Source organism: Delphinapterus leucas, chromosome X (genome assembly GCF_059928025.1).
Source record: "Delphinapterus leucas isolate spDelLeu-1000000601 "Yukka" chromosome X, BTC_Dleu_Yukka2, whole genome shotgun sequence".
In the NCBI taxonomy this organism is placed as follows: domain Eukaryota; kingdom Metazoa; phylum Chordata; class Mammalia; order Artiodactyla; family Monodontidae; genus Delphinapterus; species Delphinapterus leucas.
Window position 1 is genome coordinate 2,074,454 of NC_143150.1, and position 14,783 is coordinate 2,089,236.

The window sequence follows — 14,783 nt, forward strand, 5'->3', positions numbered from 1 at the left end:
GGGTGGGTGGGGCTAGGCTGGGTCAGCTGAGTGACAGTCACGCGACCGCGACCAGCTCGGCTCCGAGCGCCTTCCTGGCGGAGAGGTGGGGACGAGCGGGAGCCTCCGAGTGTGGCAGGCCAGTGGTGTGGGACCCGGGAGGGGGTGGGGGAGGAGGGCTTGTCCTGGAGGCGCCCCAGGGCGGCGGGGTCAGTCCTGGGGCTGGTCTGGGTCTGGAGGGCAGACCCGCACAGGGCTGGGTCCCGAAGCCTGGGGGCCTGGGGGACCCAGCCCTGGGGTCCACTCGAGCCTGGGGTGAGCTGGGGCACCAAGGGACCCACTGAGGAGGCTGGGACCCGGAAAGATGGGGAGGTCTGAGGGGGAGCCGTGCCTCCAAGTGCAAGTTTCCCAGGACATGGAGAAGGAGAGAGAGACCCTGCAGGCCTGGAAGGAGCGGGTGGAGCATGAGCTGGATGTCGTGGTGGCTTTCTGGTTGGAGCACTCCCACGACCAGGAGCACGGGTGCGCCTCGCCCTGCTCGGGCCCTGGGCGGGGTCCCTGCCCCTGCTGAGTCCCCACCTCACTCAGCTGACTCAGGCCTGCTGGGCTCGGCTAACGCTGCGTGTGGCCCACAGGGGCTTCTTCACGTGCCTTGGCCGTGACGGGCAGGTGTATGACGACCTCAAGTACGTCTGGCTGCAGGGGAGGCAGGTACGACAGGGGCACCCGCGACTTGCCGTCAGCCCGGCCCCAAGGACTGGGCCGCTCCCGACTTAAGCCGTGTTTCCTCCACTCCCCCACAGGTGTGGATGTATTGTCGCCTGTACCGCAAGCTTGAGCGCTTCCGCCGCCCTGAGCTTCTGAATGCGGCTAAAGCAGGTGCCCCCTCCGGGTCCCCATCTCCCCAGAGGCCACTCCAAGTCACTCTGTAGCACGCGTGCTCCTAGGTGCCTAGTTCTTAGAGGGGTCTAGAAGCAGCAAAGGGCCCGGTATGCTCGCAGGTAGGGAGGAAGGGGGAGGCGGTGGCATCCTCACCCAAATTCTAGCAGGCCACCTTCCCGACCAGCAGGTGGCGAATTTTTGCTGCGTTATGCCCGAGTGGCACCTCCTGCAAAGAAGTGTGCCTTTGTGCTGACGAGGGACGGCCGCCCGGTCAAGGTGCAGCGGACCATCTTCAGCGAGTGTTTCTACACCATGGCCATGAATGAGCTGTGGAGGGTGACAGGGGACGCGCAGTACCAGGTGCATGGGAGGAAGGCTGCCCTGCGCGTCTCCGTGCCCTCGCCTGTCCTGGGCATGGCTGCCAGAGCATTCCCATTCAGCATGCGAGCCCCTCCCTGGGTCCTGCGTGCAGGGCCGGGTCTATCGTCACCGTCAGTCCTTACTCTGGGCCCCCACAGCCCAGGGCTGCTGGTAACACCCCCCCCCCGGTGTTGCACTGTACTGTCACTGTGCGTCTACAGGTGAAGGAAAGTGCAGGGTTTATTGCGAGCCTCCAAGCAAGGAGAAAGGGCAGGTCTTGCTCAAAAGACCCTAACTCCCCGATGGCTTCCGGGAAGGGCTTTTTTTTTTTTTTTTTGGTACGCGGGCCTCTCGCTGTTGCGGCCTCTCCCGTTGCGGAGCACAGGCTCCGGACACGCAGGCTCAGCGGCCACGGCTCACGGGCCCAGCCACTCCGCAGCATGTGGGATCTTCCCGCACCGGGGCACGAACCCGTGTCCCCTGCATCGGCAGGCGGACTCTCAACCGCTGCGCCACCAGGGAAGTCCCGGGGAAGGGCTTTTGAAGGCAAGGTGAGGGAGGGGGTGGCGGGATACCTGATCAGCTTATGGACGTTCTTCTGACTGCTTGGTGGTCAGGTAACCAGGTGGTATTTCGGGAGGGGGTCAACATCAACCTTCTGGTTCCAGTGGTCTGGGGTCTACACGCCAGTGGTCAGCACGCCCTTACCTTCTTCCGCCCGGTGGGGGTCTTAGTATCTGCAAAACAACTCAGGGATATGACTCAGGGTATGATCTCTAGCCCTTGAGGAGCAACTAAAGGTCCATGACTTTCTCTTACGGCTAAACTATTATTATTTTGTGTTGCTTATCTGTTTTCCTCTGCTTCTGCATTTTCTCACTTCTATGATTATATTTGCTCTTTGGAACTCGGGGAAGGCCTTGGAGGCTAAAGCTTTTCTACAGACAAGAGGCGGGGTACACAGGGGCTCTACCCCCCAGAAGGCTCTGCAGGGTCCTGCTCAGTTTCACAGGGATCAATCCGTGCCCTGCCCTGGCCGGGAGAGGGCCGCTCCCTCCTCCCTGGGCCCCCTCTTGCTTTCAAACGTGACCTCACTGTCTGGGAATGGTCTACGCCCCCAGAGTGGGAGCCCTAGCCCCCAGCCCGGGGCCAGGCCCAGAGTAGGCCTTGGTGAAGGTGTCCTATGAGTGGCTGGGAGCACATGGTTCTCTCACCCCAGGGCTGGGGACCCAGCAGGTCAGCACCTGGGGTACCAGCCTAGATGGGATGCAGCCTCAGCCTGGGCCTCCCCTCATCCCTCCCCAGAGCGAAGCGGTGGAGATGATGGATCAGATCGTGCACTGGGTGCGGGAGGACCCCTCTGGGCTGGGCCGGCCCCAGCTCCCTGGGGCCCCGGCCGCGGAGTCCATGGCGGTGCCCATGATGCTGCTCAGCCTGGTGGAGCAGCTCGGGGAGGCCGACGACAAGCTGGCGGGCAGCTACGCGGAGCTGGGGGACTGGTGCGCTCGGAGGATTCTGCGGCACGTGCAGGTGGGGGCAGGGCAGCGGGTGGACGGCGGCCGCCAGACAGGGCCTGGGGAGCTGGGGGGCAGGGCGACCCCCTACGCCCCACCCCCCGGGGCGCCTCCTCCGCCCGCACCCACCCCCGGAGCCGGGCGCCGATGGCCCCCTTTACAGACTGGGGAGATGGGGCGAGGTGCGGCCCAGAGCCCTCGGGAAGGGAAGGAGGGCCCCGGGGGAGCCGGGGTGGGTGCCAGAGCCCCAGGCACGTCAGGGAGCAGGAAGCCTGGCTGGACTCAACTTCGTCCCAGGCCTCTGCACAGCCCAGTCCCCCTGGTCTCAGCCTCCGCTCAGTGCCTTACGCTCCCCACGTCAGGGGCCCAGGCCCAAAGCAAGGGTTAGGACAGGTCCAGACCCTTGGGAGTGAATCGGCTCCTCCTCCAAAGGCCCTCCGAGTGAGGCCACCCAAGCCTGCAGATCAGGAGGGAGGGGCGTGGGAGGGCGCGTCTTTCTTGTTGGATGATGGGGCGGGGGTCAGGGGGTGCTGAAGGCCAAGCTACCTTCTACTCCTCCCTCGGCAGAGGGGTGGGCAGGCTGTGCTGGAGAATGTGTCAGAGGATGGCGAGGGGCTTTCTGGCTGCCTGGGGAGACACCAGAACCCAGGTGAGGGGCGGGGTGGGCTGGGGGGCGGCCCGGGAGGAGGGGGGCGCTCAGCCTTGGTTCTGGACTCCAGATGCAGGGAGTGCCCTCCTCCCTCCGCCCTCAGCGCACCGAGGACCAGGCAGGGGAGGAGGGACGGGCCTCCCACGCTGGCGTGTCAGCAGCAGGAGGGTGATTCTGGGGCAGACCGGCAGGGCTGGGGGGCTCAAAGCAGGCCCCACAGTGGGGCAGAGAGGAAGGGAGTCAGCGGTCAGCACAGCGCTTGAGCCCCCCGCCTGGGGGAGGACACGCGGCCTGCCTTACCCGAGCCCTCACCAGGCCACGCGCTGGAAGCTGGCTGGTTCCTGCTCCGTCACGCCGTCCGGAGAGGTGACCCCAAACTTCGAGCCCACGTTATCGACAAGTTCCTATTGTTGCCTTTCCGCTCTGGATGGGATCCCGACCATGGAGGTCTCTTCTACTTCCAGGATGCTGACGGCCTATGCCCCACCCAGGTGGGAATGTACCCAGGGCTACATGGTACTCGCCTGTCGAAGGCTTTCTGCCCAGGGAGGTGCGTGCTGTCGTCACCCATTTCAGAGAGGGGGACCCGGGGCTCGGAGGAGTGAACCTGCCCAGTGTGACCCCAGTGGGAAGCTCAACTCCTGTGCCGGTGGCCCTCAAGCTCACATGCACAGGGAGGCCGTGAGGGAGTGCAGGCCATGCCCACGCGGAGACACATGGCCCTTCATCTTGGAAAGGCTCTCTGAGTGACCCTAAGGCATCAGCAGTGGGAGCAGCCGGGGTTTCGATTCCAGGGCTCAAGGGGCACCCACCCCAGCCCTGCCCTTTGGGAGGGGCCACTTGGGCTACATCTGGCTCAGGAAGCTAGTCGCGATCTGATGGGCGGTTAAGGCCCCCAGAGACGTTCGTCCCGTGGTTAAGCTCTAAGAGCTTGGGCCAGATGGAGTCTGAGCCAGGGCCCGAAAGATGGGGGTGACTCTCCTGCTGACAGGGGTGGTGGAGTGGGGTCCAGGGCTCTCAGATGCCTGCCTCCGCTCTGCTCTCAGCTGGAGTGGGCCATGAAGCTCTGGTGGCCGCACAGTGAAGCCATGATCGCCTTCCTCATGGGCTACAGTGAGAGCGGGGACTCCGCCTTGCTGAACATCTTCTACCAGGTGGCCGAGTACACTTTCCGCCAGGTAAGTGCTGCTTCCTGGTCTCAGCGGTGTGGAGGAGACCGCAGGCACGGCACACCCCCTCCTTCCCCCCCTCGCTGGACGTGTTCCCTCAGTAGGTCTGAGAGTTCCTGGAAGTCCCGGCCCTGGTGCCCTCTGTTCAGTCAAGAGAGTGGCCCCTGCCCCACTGGAGCTTACATTTGGTGCTGGTGGGACCGACTATAAACAAGTAAACCAGCAAACACAGATGGTGATGAGAGCTCTGGGAAATAAAGCAAGGTCAGGGGACTGGGGGGCTAGTGGGAAGGAAAAAAGCTGGGGCTTCAGGAGGGGAGGCCAGAGGGCACTAGGCGAAGGCAGGGAGACCGGGCTGTGGCTGTCATCCTGGCTAGTGAGTGGGGGCCTGGCCCGGGGTGGGAGCTGCAGCGGCTCAGGGGTGAGAGTGTGGTCGAGCGGGAGAGGTGTGGGCTGGCCACGTGAGGCAAGGTAACCTTGGAGTACAGAAGGAAAGGAGAAGAGGGAATAGGCAGGCCCAGCAAAGGAGAGAGAATCATCTGCGAGGTAGGAAGGAAGCCAGCCCCCCCGCCCCCCCGCAGAGGCCCGAGTGCCGTGAGCAGAGTGATGAGCTGTGCCAGCTGCTGCCGACGGGCACCTCGGGTGCTGAGCCTGACGGGGAATGAAGGCAGATTCCCGATGTGTTTCTAAAGCCACGACTCACTCCATTAGTAAACCCCAGTACGGGAGGCGTTACAACAGGGGGGTCTCATTCTGAGGTCTGTGGGCTTTGAAACCTGAGAGAAAATTCCACCTTTATTTGCACTAACCTCTAACTGAAATCCAGCATTCACGTCCATCATGAATGAAAGCAGTGAACCACAGTATTAGCAGTGTCCGACTTTGTCACCAGTAGAAATTCCAGATGTGCTCGTGTTATGCTGTGGTTAGAGAGGCAGCTCCAAGTACTGCACACGCTCGTCACTGCTTCCAAACACGGGAGCCACAAGACCAGAGGCGATACATGTTAATATTGAATGCATTCATAGAGAACATGTGTTCGAGGTGATCGCTCTTAACTGCATAAAGTGAAATTTAAGGAATACATTTTCAAGAAAGAGAGATTGTATCGAACAATCACAAAAGTTATAAACAACAGGTAATTCACTATGCACTAATCGTCATAACAATACAGAAAGCAAAAATTCAGACATCCATGGAAAGGCTGGACAGGAAAACAGTCAAATCCTTTGTTATCTTCCCGCGTCATATCCAGTAGTCAAATAATAAGTAAGGACATGGGTAATGTCACTGGAAAGACAGAATGGACAGATACAGAACTAGTTTTCCCTCCTATGAAGAATACACCTACTCATAGGTCCCCATTTAAAAAGACATCTTTGGTAGTGGACTTCAATGTCACTGATTTCTTCTATGGTCCTTCTGAGAAGGGGTTCCACTCGGGTCTCTATCTGGGGAGGAGGGGCCTAGGCCAGGGCTCTGAGGTCTATCCTGGAGCGTCAGGAAGGAACTGGGCAGGAGAGAAGCGAGGAATTTGGAAAGGGTCAACAGAGCTGCTGGGCAGGGGCAGGCTTCAGGTGGCTCCGAGGGAGGGGGAGATGTGTTTGGGACCTGTGGTGAGCAAGGGAGAAGTCAGACCTCTGTACGGGATATCTACAATGTAGCGCTATCTACAGTCTCATCCACGGCAAGACAGTCATCTGAAGCAGGGAACAGGAGCTCCAAAGGAATAACTTGTTACAAAGTTACATGGCAGGTCAGCACTTCCTCAGGGTTCCGTTTCTTTTTACATTGTTATTTTTTTAAATTATATTTATTTACTTTTGGCTGCGCTGGGTCTTTGTTGCTGCGCGCGGACTTCTCACTGCGGTCGGTAGCTACTCTTGTTGCGGAGCACGGGCTCTAGGCGCGCGGGCTTCGGTATTTGTGGCGCACGGGCTCTAGAGCGCAAGCTCAGTAGTCCCAAGCAGGGTTTTTGTTTTTGTTTTAAATTCCATCTTGCAAGGTTTCATCTCACAGCCTGCGGCCCCTTCCCCAGGTGGGGTAACCAGCTGCAGACTCAAAACTCCACCCCCCCCCAAGAAAAAGGAAAAGGAAAAACCCCTTGCTTTCATATTTGTCCAGGAGGCGGGACCTCATTTAAGAGCACTGATTCTGGAGCCGGGGGTCAGCCCGGGCTCTGACCCCGAGGTAGCGGTTTAGTGGGACCGGTGAACGCCCCTTTCCCAGGCCTGTGGCATCTGGGCGGTTCCTGCAGGCGCTGCCTGTCACTGCCTCATTGTTATTGCAGTTTCGCGATCCCGAGTACGGGGAATGGTTTGGCTACCTGAACCGAGAAGGGAAGATCGCCCTCACCATCAAGGGGGGTCCTTTCAAAGGTGAGCGGGGGAAAGGGCGGGGCCCAGGGGCTCGGGGCACTCGGCTGCCCACGGCCCTCCCAACCCGCCGTCCCGCCTCTCCCCGCAGGCTGCTTCCACGTGCCGCGGTGCCTCGCCATGTGCGAGGAGATGCTGAGTGACCTGCTGAGCCGCCTCGCCCCGGCCTCGGCCCCGGCCCTCAGCGCCCGGTCTCCGCCCGCCGACCCCGCCCGCCGAGGCGCAGAATAAAGCCAAGCCTGCTCCACTGCCCGTGTGTGTGAGCGTCTGTGGGGTGTCGGGTGGGGGACCAACCGCCGCCTTTGGCTGGAGGGCACCTGCTCGCCCTGCCAGTGACCTGACCCGCGCGCTGGACCCTCCCACCCTGCCAACAGGCCCGCCCCGCGCCGGGGCCCGCCCGGCCATTGGCCCGGCCCGCCCCGCGGAGAGGCCCCACCCCGCCCTTGGCCCTCCCTGCGCATGGCCGAGCGGCCGGGAGGGCGGGCCCGGCGGGCGGGCTCGGCGGCGCGCACTTCCGGCCGGTGGCCGGGCCCGGCGCGCGCCTCCTCTTCCGCCGCCGTCCCCGCGATCCTGGACCCAGATCCAGATCCAGATCCAGATCCAGATCCAGCCCCAGCCCCAGCCCCAGCCCCAGCCCCAGCCCCGGCCTGGCAGCCCCGGCGTCGCTTCGGAGCGCGGTGGCAGCTGACTGCGCGTTCACGACCCGCTGGGAGCCGCGAGCCCCGCCGCCGTTATGAACATCCGCAATGCGAGGGTGAGGGGCCGGGGCCGGAGGCTGTCCGCGCCGCGTGGGAGCGGGGCCCGGTGGCCGCGTGCGCGTGCTCCCGATGGGCCCGGCCGATCACCGGGCCAGCCGCCCTGGGCGCCCTCGGCCGCCCGGCGCGGAAAAGTGAAGGCCACGTCCCCGTGGGGCTGGATCTACCCGAAGAGGAGGCCGGGGGAGCCAGGGGCGCAGGGCCGGGGCTGCGAACTCCTTCTTTCCGGATGTCGGGTTTCCGTTGGATGGTGTCGGGGAGCTAACTGGAGCTCAACGTTCATTCCTGGAACAGTCAGTTTTTGCACAGCGGCTGTGGGCCAGGCCTGTGCGGAGACAGATAGTCCCAGCGCCCGCCCAGCCCTGTTGGGGGGCGGGGGTCGCTGAGTAGACAGAGCAGGGTTCTAACACGACCGAGGCCTACTTAGTCACCGCAACCCCCGGCCTGACTGCATTCCACTGCCGTCCTCTCCCGCAGCCAGAGGACCTGATGAACATGCAGCACTGCAACCTCCTGTGCCTGCCCGAGAACTACCAGATGAAATATTATTTCTACCATGGCCTTTCCTGGCCCCAGGTGGGCAGCTGTTGAATTTGGGGATGAGGGAAACCAGGCCAAGGAAATTCCACCCTGGGTCGGCTTGGGACGAGCCGGCGAGGTCGCGCAAGGTCGTGAAGAGTCCGGGGGGCGCATGGGTCAATGAGGCCCTGAGTGTTTCCGGCTGGGGTGGCGGGAGATGGATAGGAGGCGCCTATGAAGAGGGGCGAAGAACAGGGCCAAGGTAGGGGCAGTATTCCCACCTGTGTCTATCCACTTCTTCTGGGTTAAGGAAAGGGGGCGCGGTGTGATGTGGGAAAACCAAGCCACTTGGCCTGGAGGTCAGGAGCTGTCACTGAACTCGCTGCCCGATGGGCTTCTGTCTGTCATGCACACAGCGACAGGCAGGCGCTGGGGCCAGGTGTCCGATAAGGGCGCCTCCAGCTCTGACAGGAACTTGTTTTCTGCCTTCTCTTTCCTCCCTGTCACCCAGCTCTCTTACATCGCTGAGGATGAGAATGGGAAGATTGTGGGGTATGTCCTGGCCAAAATGTGAGTCACCAAGGACGGAGGGACAAGCCTGGTGCCTGACCTGGGGGTGGGGGGAGGAGGGACACCGACACCGCACGCGTCTGATGGATGCTGCCTGGGTTGGGTTGGGTTTTTTTGTTTCGTTTTGTTAATTAATAGACTGTTCCTTTAGTTCAGTTTCCTCTCACATTAACAGCTTGTGGCAAATTTGTTACAATGGGTGAACCGATGCTGTTACATTATTGCAGAAACCCATAGTTACATTGTTTTACTCTTTGAGTAGTAGTTCTACACTCCATGGACAAAGGTATAACAAGTATCCGACACTATCCTATCAAACAGAGCAGTTTCACTGCCCGCCCTCCCTCCCTCCCCTCTCCCCGGGAACCACTGATCTCTTTACTGTCTCCACACTTTCGCCTTCTCCAGAAGGCCATATGATTAGGATCATGTAGCGTGTAGCCATTTCAGACCACCTTTCACTTAGTCATATGCATTGAAGTCTCTCCCCCCACATCTTTTCATGGCTTGAGAGTTTTGTGGGTTTTTTTTGTTTTTTTTTTTTGCGGTACGCGGGCCTCTCACTGTTGTGGCCTCTCCCGTTGCGGAGCACAGGCTCCGGACGCGCAGGCTCAGCGGCCATGGCCCACGGGCCCAGCCGCTCCGCGGCATGTGGGATCCTCCCGGACCGGGGCACGAACCCGTGTCCCCTGCATCGGCAGGCGGACTCTCAACCACTGCACCACCAGGGAAGCCCGAGAGCTCCTTTCTTTTTAGCACTGAACAGTATTCCATTGACGCTGCACATGTCTTTTGGCTGCTGCCTGGGGTTTGGAGAGTCCTGGCTCTCCCCTGTCCCGGGACTGGACACACTTTGGGGTTCACGCCTAGCCCCTCTCCTTTCTTCTTGCTCTAGGGAAGAGGACCCGGACGACGTGCCCCATGGACACATCACCTCGCTGGTGCGTAGGGCCCACCCAGGGTCTGGTGGGGGCGGGGGCGGAAGTTAGTTGGAGCCGCCCCGAGGTCCCACCTTTCTCCCACCAGGCTGTGAAGCGTTCCCACCGGCGCCTTGGCCTGGCTCAGAAGCTGATGGACCAGGCCTCCCGAGCCATGATCGAGAACTTCAATGCCAAATACGTCTCCCTGCATGTCAGGAAGAGGTGGAAGCCAGGGCCGAGGGAAGGGGGGTGGGTAGGGGGATACTGTCTGTTTTGTTGGGTCTTTTTTGAATTTTATTTTATTTATTTTTATACAGCAGGTTCTTATCAGTTATCTATTTTATACATATTCGTGTATATATGTCAATCCCAATCTCCCAATTCATCCCACCACCACCAGCGGGGATACTGCCTCGATGTGGATCCTGGGCTGCCTTGGCTTTTGGAGAAGATCGGGAAGTGGGCTTAGTGGGGAGGGGGACCGGGAGGAGGGGCAGGACCTGGACGTGCTGTCCCTGCCTGGCCTCGTCTGTACAGCTCAGCAGTGCCTTATTCCCCTGCAGTAACCGGGCCGCTCTGCACCTCTATTCCAACACCCTCAACTTTCAGTAAGTAGATCTAGATTTTTCTCATGGAGTGGGATGGTCCCCAGGTCTGGCTTATCCAGGTGGCTGAGATGGGCTGTCTGTGGAGGGCCCACTGAGACAGCGTCAGCTTCAGCTTGGTGGGGGACGAAGGAGGGACTGTTGGGAAGGGAAGTGGCCTCCGGGCTGGGTATTTGAGGCAGGATCTTTGGCCTGGATGCAAATGCCTCTGGTGGTTGACAGTTCTAGGGTCTTAAGGCTGGCAGGGCCGTTCTGGGCCATCCAGACTGGCTCCCTTTTCAGTGGCAGGGTGCCCAGGTCTGCATACACACTTCCCAGCGCAGGCTTGGCCCCTGAGCTGCTCGGGCTAGGGGCCACGCTGCCTGGTAACGACCACCAAGAACAGAGGCCCAGGCCGCAGCACCCCTCCCCGGTTCCAATTGTTAGGCATACGAGCCAGCCATGCATGCCCAGGAAGTGACAGGGAGCAGGGCGGGGAGGGGAGGGGAGGGGACTGCCAAATTCAGGGCTTCAGTTCACAGGAAACCACAGACACAGATCCTTGGTGGCCAGGTTAGGGACGAGGGGCAGTGGCAGGATGCCAGGGGTGGGGGGGAATAAAGGAGCTGGGTGCTACTTACTGTTGGAGAAAGCAGAGGGAAGACCATGTTGGAAATGTCTCCCAAAGGGTCCTGGGGGGCAATGACACCCTGCCCCACTAGCAGACGATGCCAGAAGGCTGAGGAGAATTGCCCCCGATTTGGGTTGCCCTCCTTCTCTCCACCTGCTGCCCCCAGGATCAGCGAAGTGGAGCCCAAATACTATGCAGATGGCGAAGACGCATACGCGATGAAGCGGGATCTCACCCAGATGGCCGATGAGGTAAGAGCCCTGCAGGTAAGAGTCCTGCGGGGCCAGGGCCGCAGTCCCCAGGCAGGGTGAGCAGGGGCGGCCTGGGACAGTTGGAGGCTGCGTGGCCGGGAGTCCTGGCCCTCCTCACCTCAGCTTCCGTAGCTGGCAGGCGGGGAGCCGGACCTCGGCAGGGCTTTAATGAAGGCCATCGGCCCAAGATTCCATTCTCCGAGGAAGAAGCCCGTCCTGCCCAGAGGCTGCTGTGAGAGGAGAGGGAGGAGGCCCCTGGACGTGCTGAGAGACGCGGGGCCTGGGGACGGCTGTGGCTGGCCTCCAAGGCTCAGGGGCCAGACAAAACCGGGCTGAAGAGAAGTCAGGGTTCTGCCCAAGGCTCCTCGGGGGCCCGGGCCTTTCAGAGGGCTCCACGGCAGCCTCGTGAGGGAGCCGTAAGCACCTCCACTTTACAGGACAGGAAACAGGCCCAGAGGGGACAGTGCCAGGGCTCCCCGCTGGGAGTCGGACTCAGTCCTGTTTCCTGCCCTGGCTCTGCTGCCTCTCATCCTGCCCCCCGCCGCCAGCAAGGGACAAGGCACGGGCAGCAGGAGAGGGCCTTCGTGGTCTAGAGACTTAGGTGCTGTCTCCTTACTCCCGTTTCTCCCCGGGCTCCTGGTGGCAGCTGAGGCGGCACCTGGAGCTGAAGGAGAAGGCCAGGCACGTGGTGCTGGGCTCCATCGAGAACAAGGTGGAGGGCAAGGGCAACTCGCTTCCGAGCTCGGGAGAGGCCTGTCGTGAGGAAAAGGGCCTGGCTGCGGAGGACAGCGGTGGAGACAGCAAAGACCTCAGTGAGGTCAGCGAGACCACAGAGAGCACCGATGTCAAGGACAGCTCAGAGGCCTCTGACTCAGCCTCCTAGAGCCTGCACATGCTTCTCTCCCTGCCCTGGCCTGCCCATCCCATCCTCACCCCGAGAGGTTTCACAATAAACTTCACCCAGTGGCCTTGGGGAGTTTACCTGTGCGAGCGTGCACATTTTTGGGGGTGTGTGTATGCCCCTCTCTGGCTCTTCTGCATCCCTGTGGATGTGGACCTCACATCCTTTTGGCACAGTGCTTCCTGCCGAGCCCGAGTAGAAGGGAAGAGCTTTGTCGGGGCTTTGGAGATGTCTGATAGCTTGGAGCCATCTTTGGGTCCCGGGGGAAGGGAACCCTGGAGTTCTGGGAGCCTCTTCCGAGCCCTGCTCTGCCGCTGCCTTGCTAGGTTCCAGATGCCTGAGTCCAACTGCTCGCTGAGCTTCTCTACCAATGTCTGATCTCGGTAATGGCCCAACCAGCTACCCAGTTGCTCGAGCCCTGGCAACTGTCCTTGATTCCTCCCTCCCCTGCAAACCAAAAGCGAGTCCTGTCTGTTCGATCACCATGATACCCCTTGAATCTACTTCCTAACCCGAGCCTTCATTTGAAAATAATCGGTGGGCTTGCTTTCTAGCATGGTTTTACATTTACAGAAGTGAGCAGATAGTACAGAGTTCCCGTGGACCGCCCCCCGTCCCCCTCAGTTTCCCCTATTAATTTTTTTTTTTGCGGTACGCGGGCCTCTCACTGCTGTGGCCTCTCCCGTTGTGGAGCACAGGCTCCGGACGCGCAGGCTCAGCGGCCATGGCTCACGGGCCCAGCCGCTCCGCGGCACGCGGGATCTTCCCGGACCGGGACACGAACCCGTGTCCCCGGCATCGGCAGGCGGACTCTCAACCACTGCGCCACCCGGGAAGCCTCACCTATTAATATTTTCTATCAAGTGTTAACATGTGTTTGAGCCAAGATTGATAATTGTTAACTACAGTCCACAGTTACATTTCCCTCTGCGTTGTACACTCCCGTGAGTTTTGACGAATGCATAATGTCATTTCATGCAGCCTGTAAGCCCTCTGTTTTTCATAGCTTCAATTCTAACCCTAAAATTGGCTCCTGTGCCTTTCATCACTGCCATTCCCTCTGGCTGCAGCGCCATTGTTTGCTGCTCCTCATCCCTGGGCGGGCCGCCTGGGCCGCCCACCTCCCAGCGGAGCTCAGCACTCCTTAGCTGTCACTGTACCTTGCGCGCCTGCTGCCGCAGACGGCACACTGCTCCTCTGCTACGCAGAATGATTTGCTACGGAGCTCCATCCGCTCTCTGGCTGGCGCCTGCCACGTGACCAACTAGCAGCCCGGTACGCTAGTGAGCGGGCCGGAAATAGGAAGATGCGCCTGCGCGCGCCCGCTAACTCGCGGGCTGGCGGGGGGAGGGAGGCTGTGTTCTGATTGGCTCAAATCCCGCGCTTGCTGTCGGAGGCGGAGCCTCGCCCCGCCCTCCGCGCCTGGCTTCAGTCCCTTTCGGTTCGCAAGCCGCGCCGGGCTTCGTTCCCAGGCTCTGATTGGTACGGCGGCGGCGGGGCTGGGCTCCGCGCGGCGGGCGGGGGCGGGCGGGGCGGGCGGGGCGGGCAAGGGGGAGAGCATGCGCGCTACATCGGCCGCGCCCCAGCGCTGGCGGGAGGGAGCCCGCGGAGGCTCCCACGGTGCCTTGCGGCACACTCCTTCCTCCCTCGTCTGGCCCGCCCTCTGCTCTCCGCGTCCAGCGTCCCAGGAGGGCCCGTTGACGCTCGGCCGCCCCCAGGCGGTTGGGTTTTCTGGGCGGAGGCGGGAGCTGAGGCGAGGGCGGAGGGCAGAGAGGGGAAGCCGCAGGCCCGACTGACCCTTGGGGCCCAGCACTTTCTCCTTCTCTGCAGGACCCGCCTCTGGGAGGGGCCGCTTCAGTAGCTAGGTGCCGAACAGAGGCTGGAAGGCTGAGGGTGGGAAAAGCAGGAACTCCTGTTCCCTAGCCGTGTGACTGGGGGTGGGCTCTGGGGACGTCTCCCCAGGGGATGAACCTATACACAGAGGTGCACAACCTGGACCCCCGTTGTGAAACTTCTCCTGGAAAGCTCATTTGTGGGAAAATGGGAGTGGCCTCACTGTCCAATTCATGCTCTTATCTGACGTGGACATCTGTTAACAACCTCCCCATTGATCTCTTCTCCCTCTGGTCCATCCTTCACCCAGCAGACCTGACCACGTCAGCCCTGCGGTCACCCCTCAGGACCAAGTGTTCACTCCACTTGTCAACAGGCTTAGCAAGGTCCCGCAGATCTGATCCTGCCCTTCTGCACCATTTAGATTCTTTGAAGGGGAACAATAGAGCTGAGGACAGAGCAAGCAGTTCGGCCTTAAATGCCAAAGAAGCGTCCTAAAAGCCAGGGCTAGTTACTCGAGTTTTGACACCAGTGGCTGAATGGGGCTTCACGTGAGCATTTCTGGAGTCCTAAAGTAAAACGACGAAGGAGAGCATTTGAAAGTAGACGCCGACACCAGTTCAGCCGCAGTTTCCTGCAGGCTTGAGCCCTGTGCCTGGCTCTGCCGAATGGGGGAGGAACTTTGGGCGACCAGTCAGGGCTCAGATAGAGGGTAGGGGGCACGGTGTGTTGTGCTGGGTTTAGCCGATGAGGGGCATGCCTTCCTGCTGGGGTCTGGCCTGCTCCCAGGCCGAAAAGCCCCAGTGCCCCGTGCACACACTGCACCTTCGAGAAGGGCCTGGTACTGGGGGTGGGGGGCAGGGAACTGAGGAGGTATGTTTTCCCCTTATG

At 61.0% G+C, this 14,783-nt stretch overlaps 2 protein-coding genes across 10 annotated transcripts; both read left to right on the plus strand.

Moving 5' to 3' along the window:
* The first annotated feature begins 156 nt into the window (after window positions 1-156).
* Window positions 157-7,176, plus strand: RENBP (renin binding protein). 3 transcript variants are annotated; one of them, XM_022565922.3, is made up of 10 exons: window positions 157-501; window positions 615-690; window positions 783-858; window positions 1,049-1,221; window positions 2,527-2,751; window positions 3,303-3,384; window positions 3,700-3,875; window positions 4,431-4,562; window positions 6,230-6,309; window positions 6,844-6,931. In XM_022565922.3, exons 1-9 carry the CDS (start codon window positions 344-346, stop codon window positions 6,284-6,286), a joined length of 1,155 nt encoding a protein of 384 aa, XP_022421630.1. In that variant the 5' UTR covers window positions 157-343; the 3' UTR covers window positions 6,287-6,309; window positions 6,844-6,931. The 3 variants fall into 3 exon arrangements, with proteins under 3 accessions (XP_022421630.1, XP_089760096.1, XP_022421629.1); XM_022565921.3 differs by lacking the exon at window positions 6,230-6,309 and adding an exon at window positions 7,020-7,176 and having other exon boundaries at window positions 162-501; XM_089903970.1 differs by lacking the exons at window positions 1,049-1,221; window positions 3,303-3,384; window positions 6,230-6,309 and adding an exon at window positions 7,020-7,176 and having other exon boundaries at window positions 159-501.
* A 107-nt stretch (window positions 7,177-7,283) lies between these two features.
* Window positions 7,284-12,126, plus strand: NAA10 (N-alpha-acetyltransferase 10, NatA catalytic subunit). Of its 7 annotated transcripts, none has more exons than XM_022565927.3 (8): window positions 7,284-7,682; window positions 8,161-8,259; window positions 8,714-8,772; window positions 9,668-9,713; window positions 9,799-9,941; window positions 10,256-10,300; window positions 11,074-11,158; window positions 11,805-12,126. In XM_022565927.3, the coding sequence occupies exons 1-8, from the start codon at window positions 7,662-7,664 to the stop codon at window positions 12,039-12,041; spliced, it is 735 nt and encodes a 244-aa protein (XP_022421635.1). In that variant the 5' UTR covers window positions 7,284-7,661; the 3' UTR covers window positions 12,042-12,126. The 7 variants fall into 7 exon arrangements, with proteins under 7 accessions (XP_022421635.1, XP_022421631.1, XP_022421632.1 ...); XM_022565923.3 differs by having other exon boundaries at window positions 9,799-9,914; window positions 10,010-10,300; XM_022565924.3 differs by having other exon boundaries at window positions 9,799-9,914; window positions 10,013-10,300.
* The last annotated feature ends 2,657 nt before the right edge of the window (window positions 12,127-14,783 follow it).

Excerpts from the sequence above, each read along its gene's own strand:
- RENBP (XM_022565921.3), top strand. The coding sequence starts at position 344 with ATGGGGAGGTCTGAGGGGGAGCCGTGCCTCCAAGTGCAAGTTTCCCAG. Across the intron at positions 691-782 it reads TCTGGCTGCAGGGGAGGCAG|GTGTGGATGTATTGTCGCCT; the intron begins GTACGACAGGGG and ends ACTCCCCCACAG. Across the intron at positions 859-1,048 it reads TCTGAATGCGGCTAAAGCAG|GTGGCGAATTTTTGCTGCGT; the intron begins GTGCCCCCTCCG and ends CCCGACCAGCAG.
- NAA10 (XM_022565923.3), top strand. The coding sequence starts at position 7,662 with ATGAACATCCGCAATGCGAGG. Across the intron at positions 8,260-8,713 it reads ATGGCCTTTCCTGGCCCCAG|CTCTCTTACATCGCTGAGGA; the intron begins GTGGGCAGCTGT and ends CCTGTCACCCAG. Across the intron at positions 11,159-11,804 it reads TCACCCAGATGGCCGATGAG|CTGAGGCGGCACCTGGAGCT; the intron begins GTAAGAGCCCTG and ends TCCTGGTGGCAG.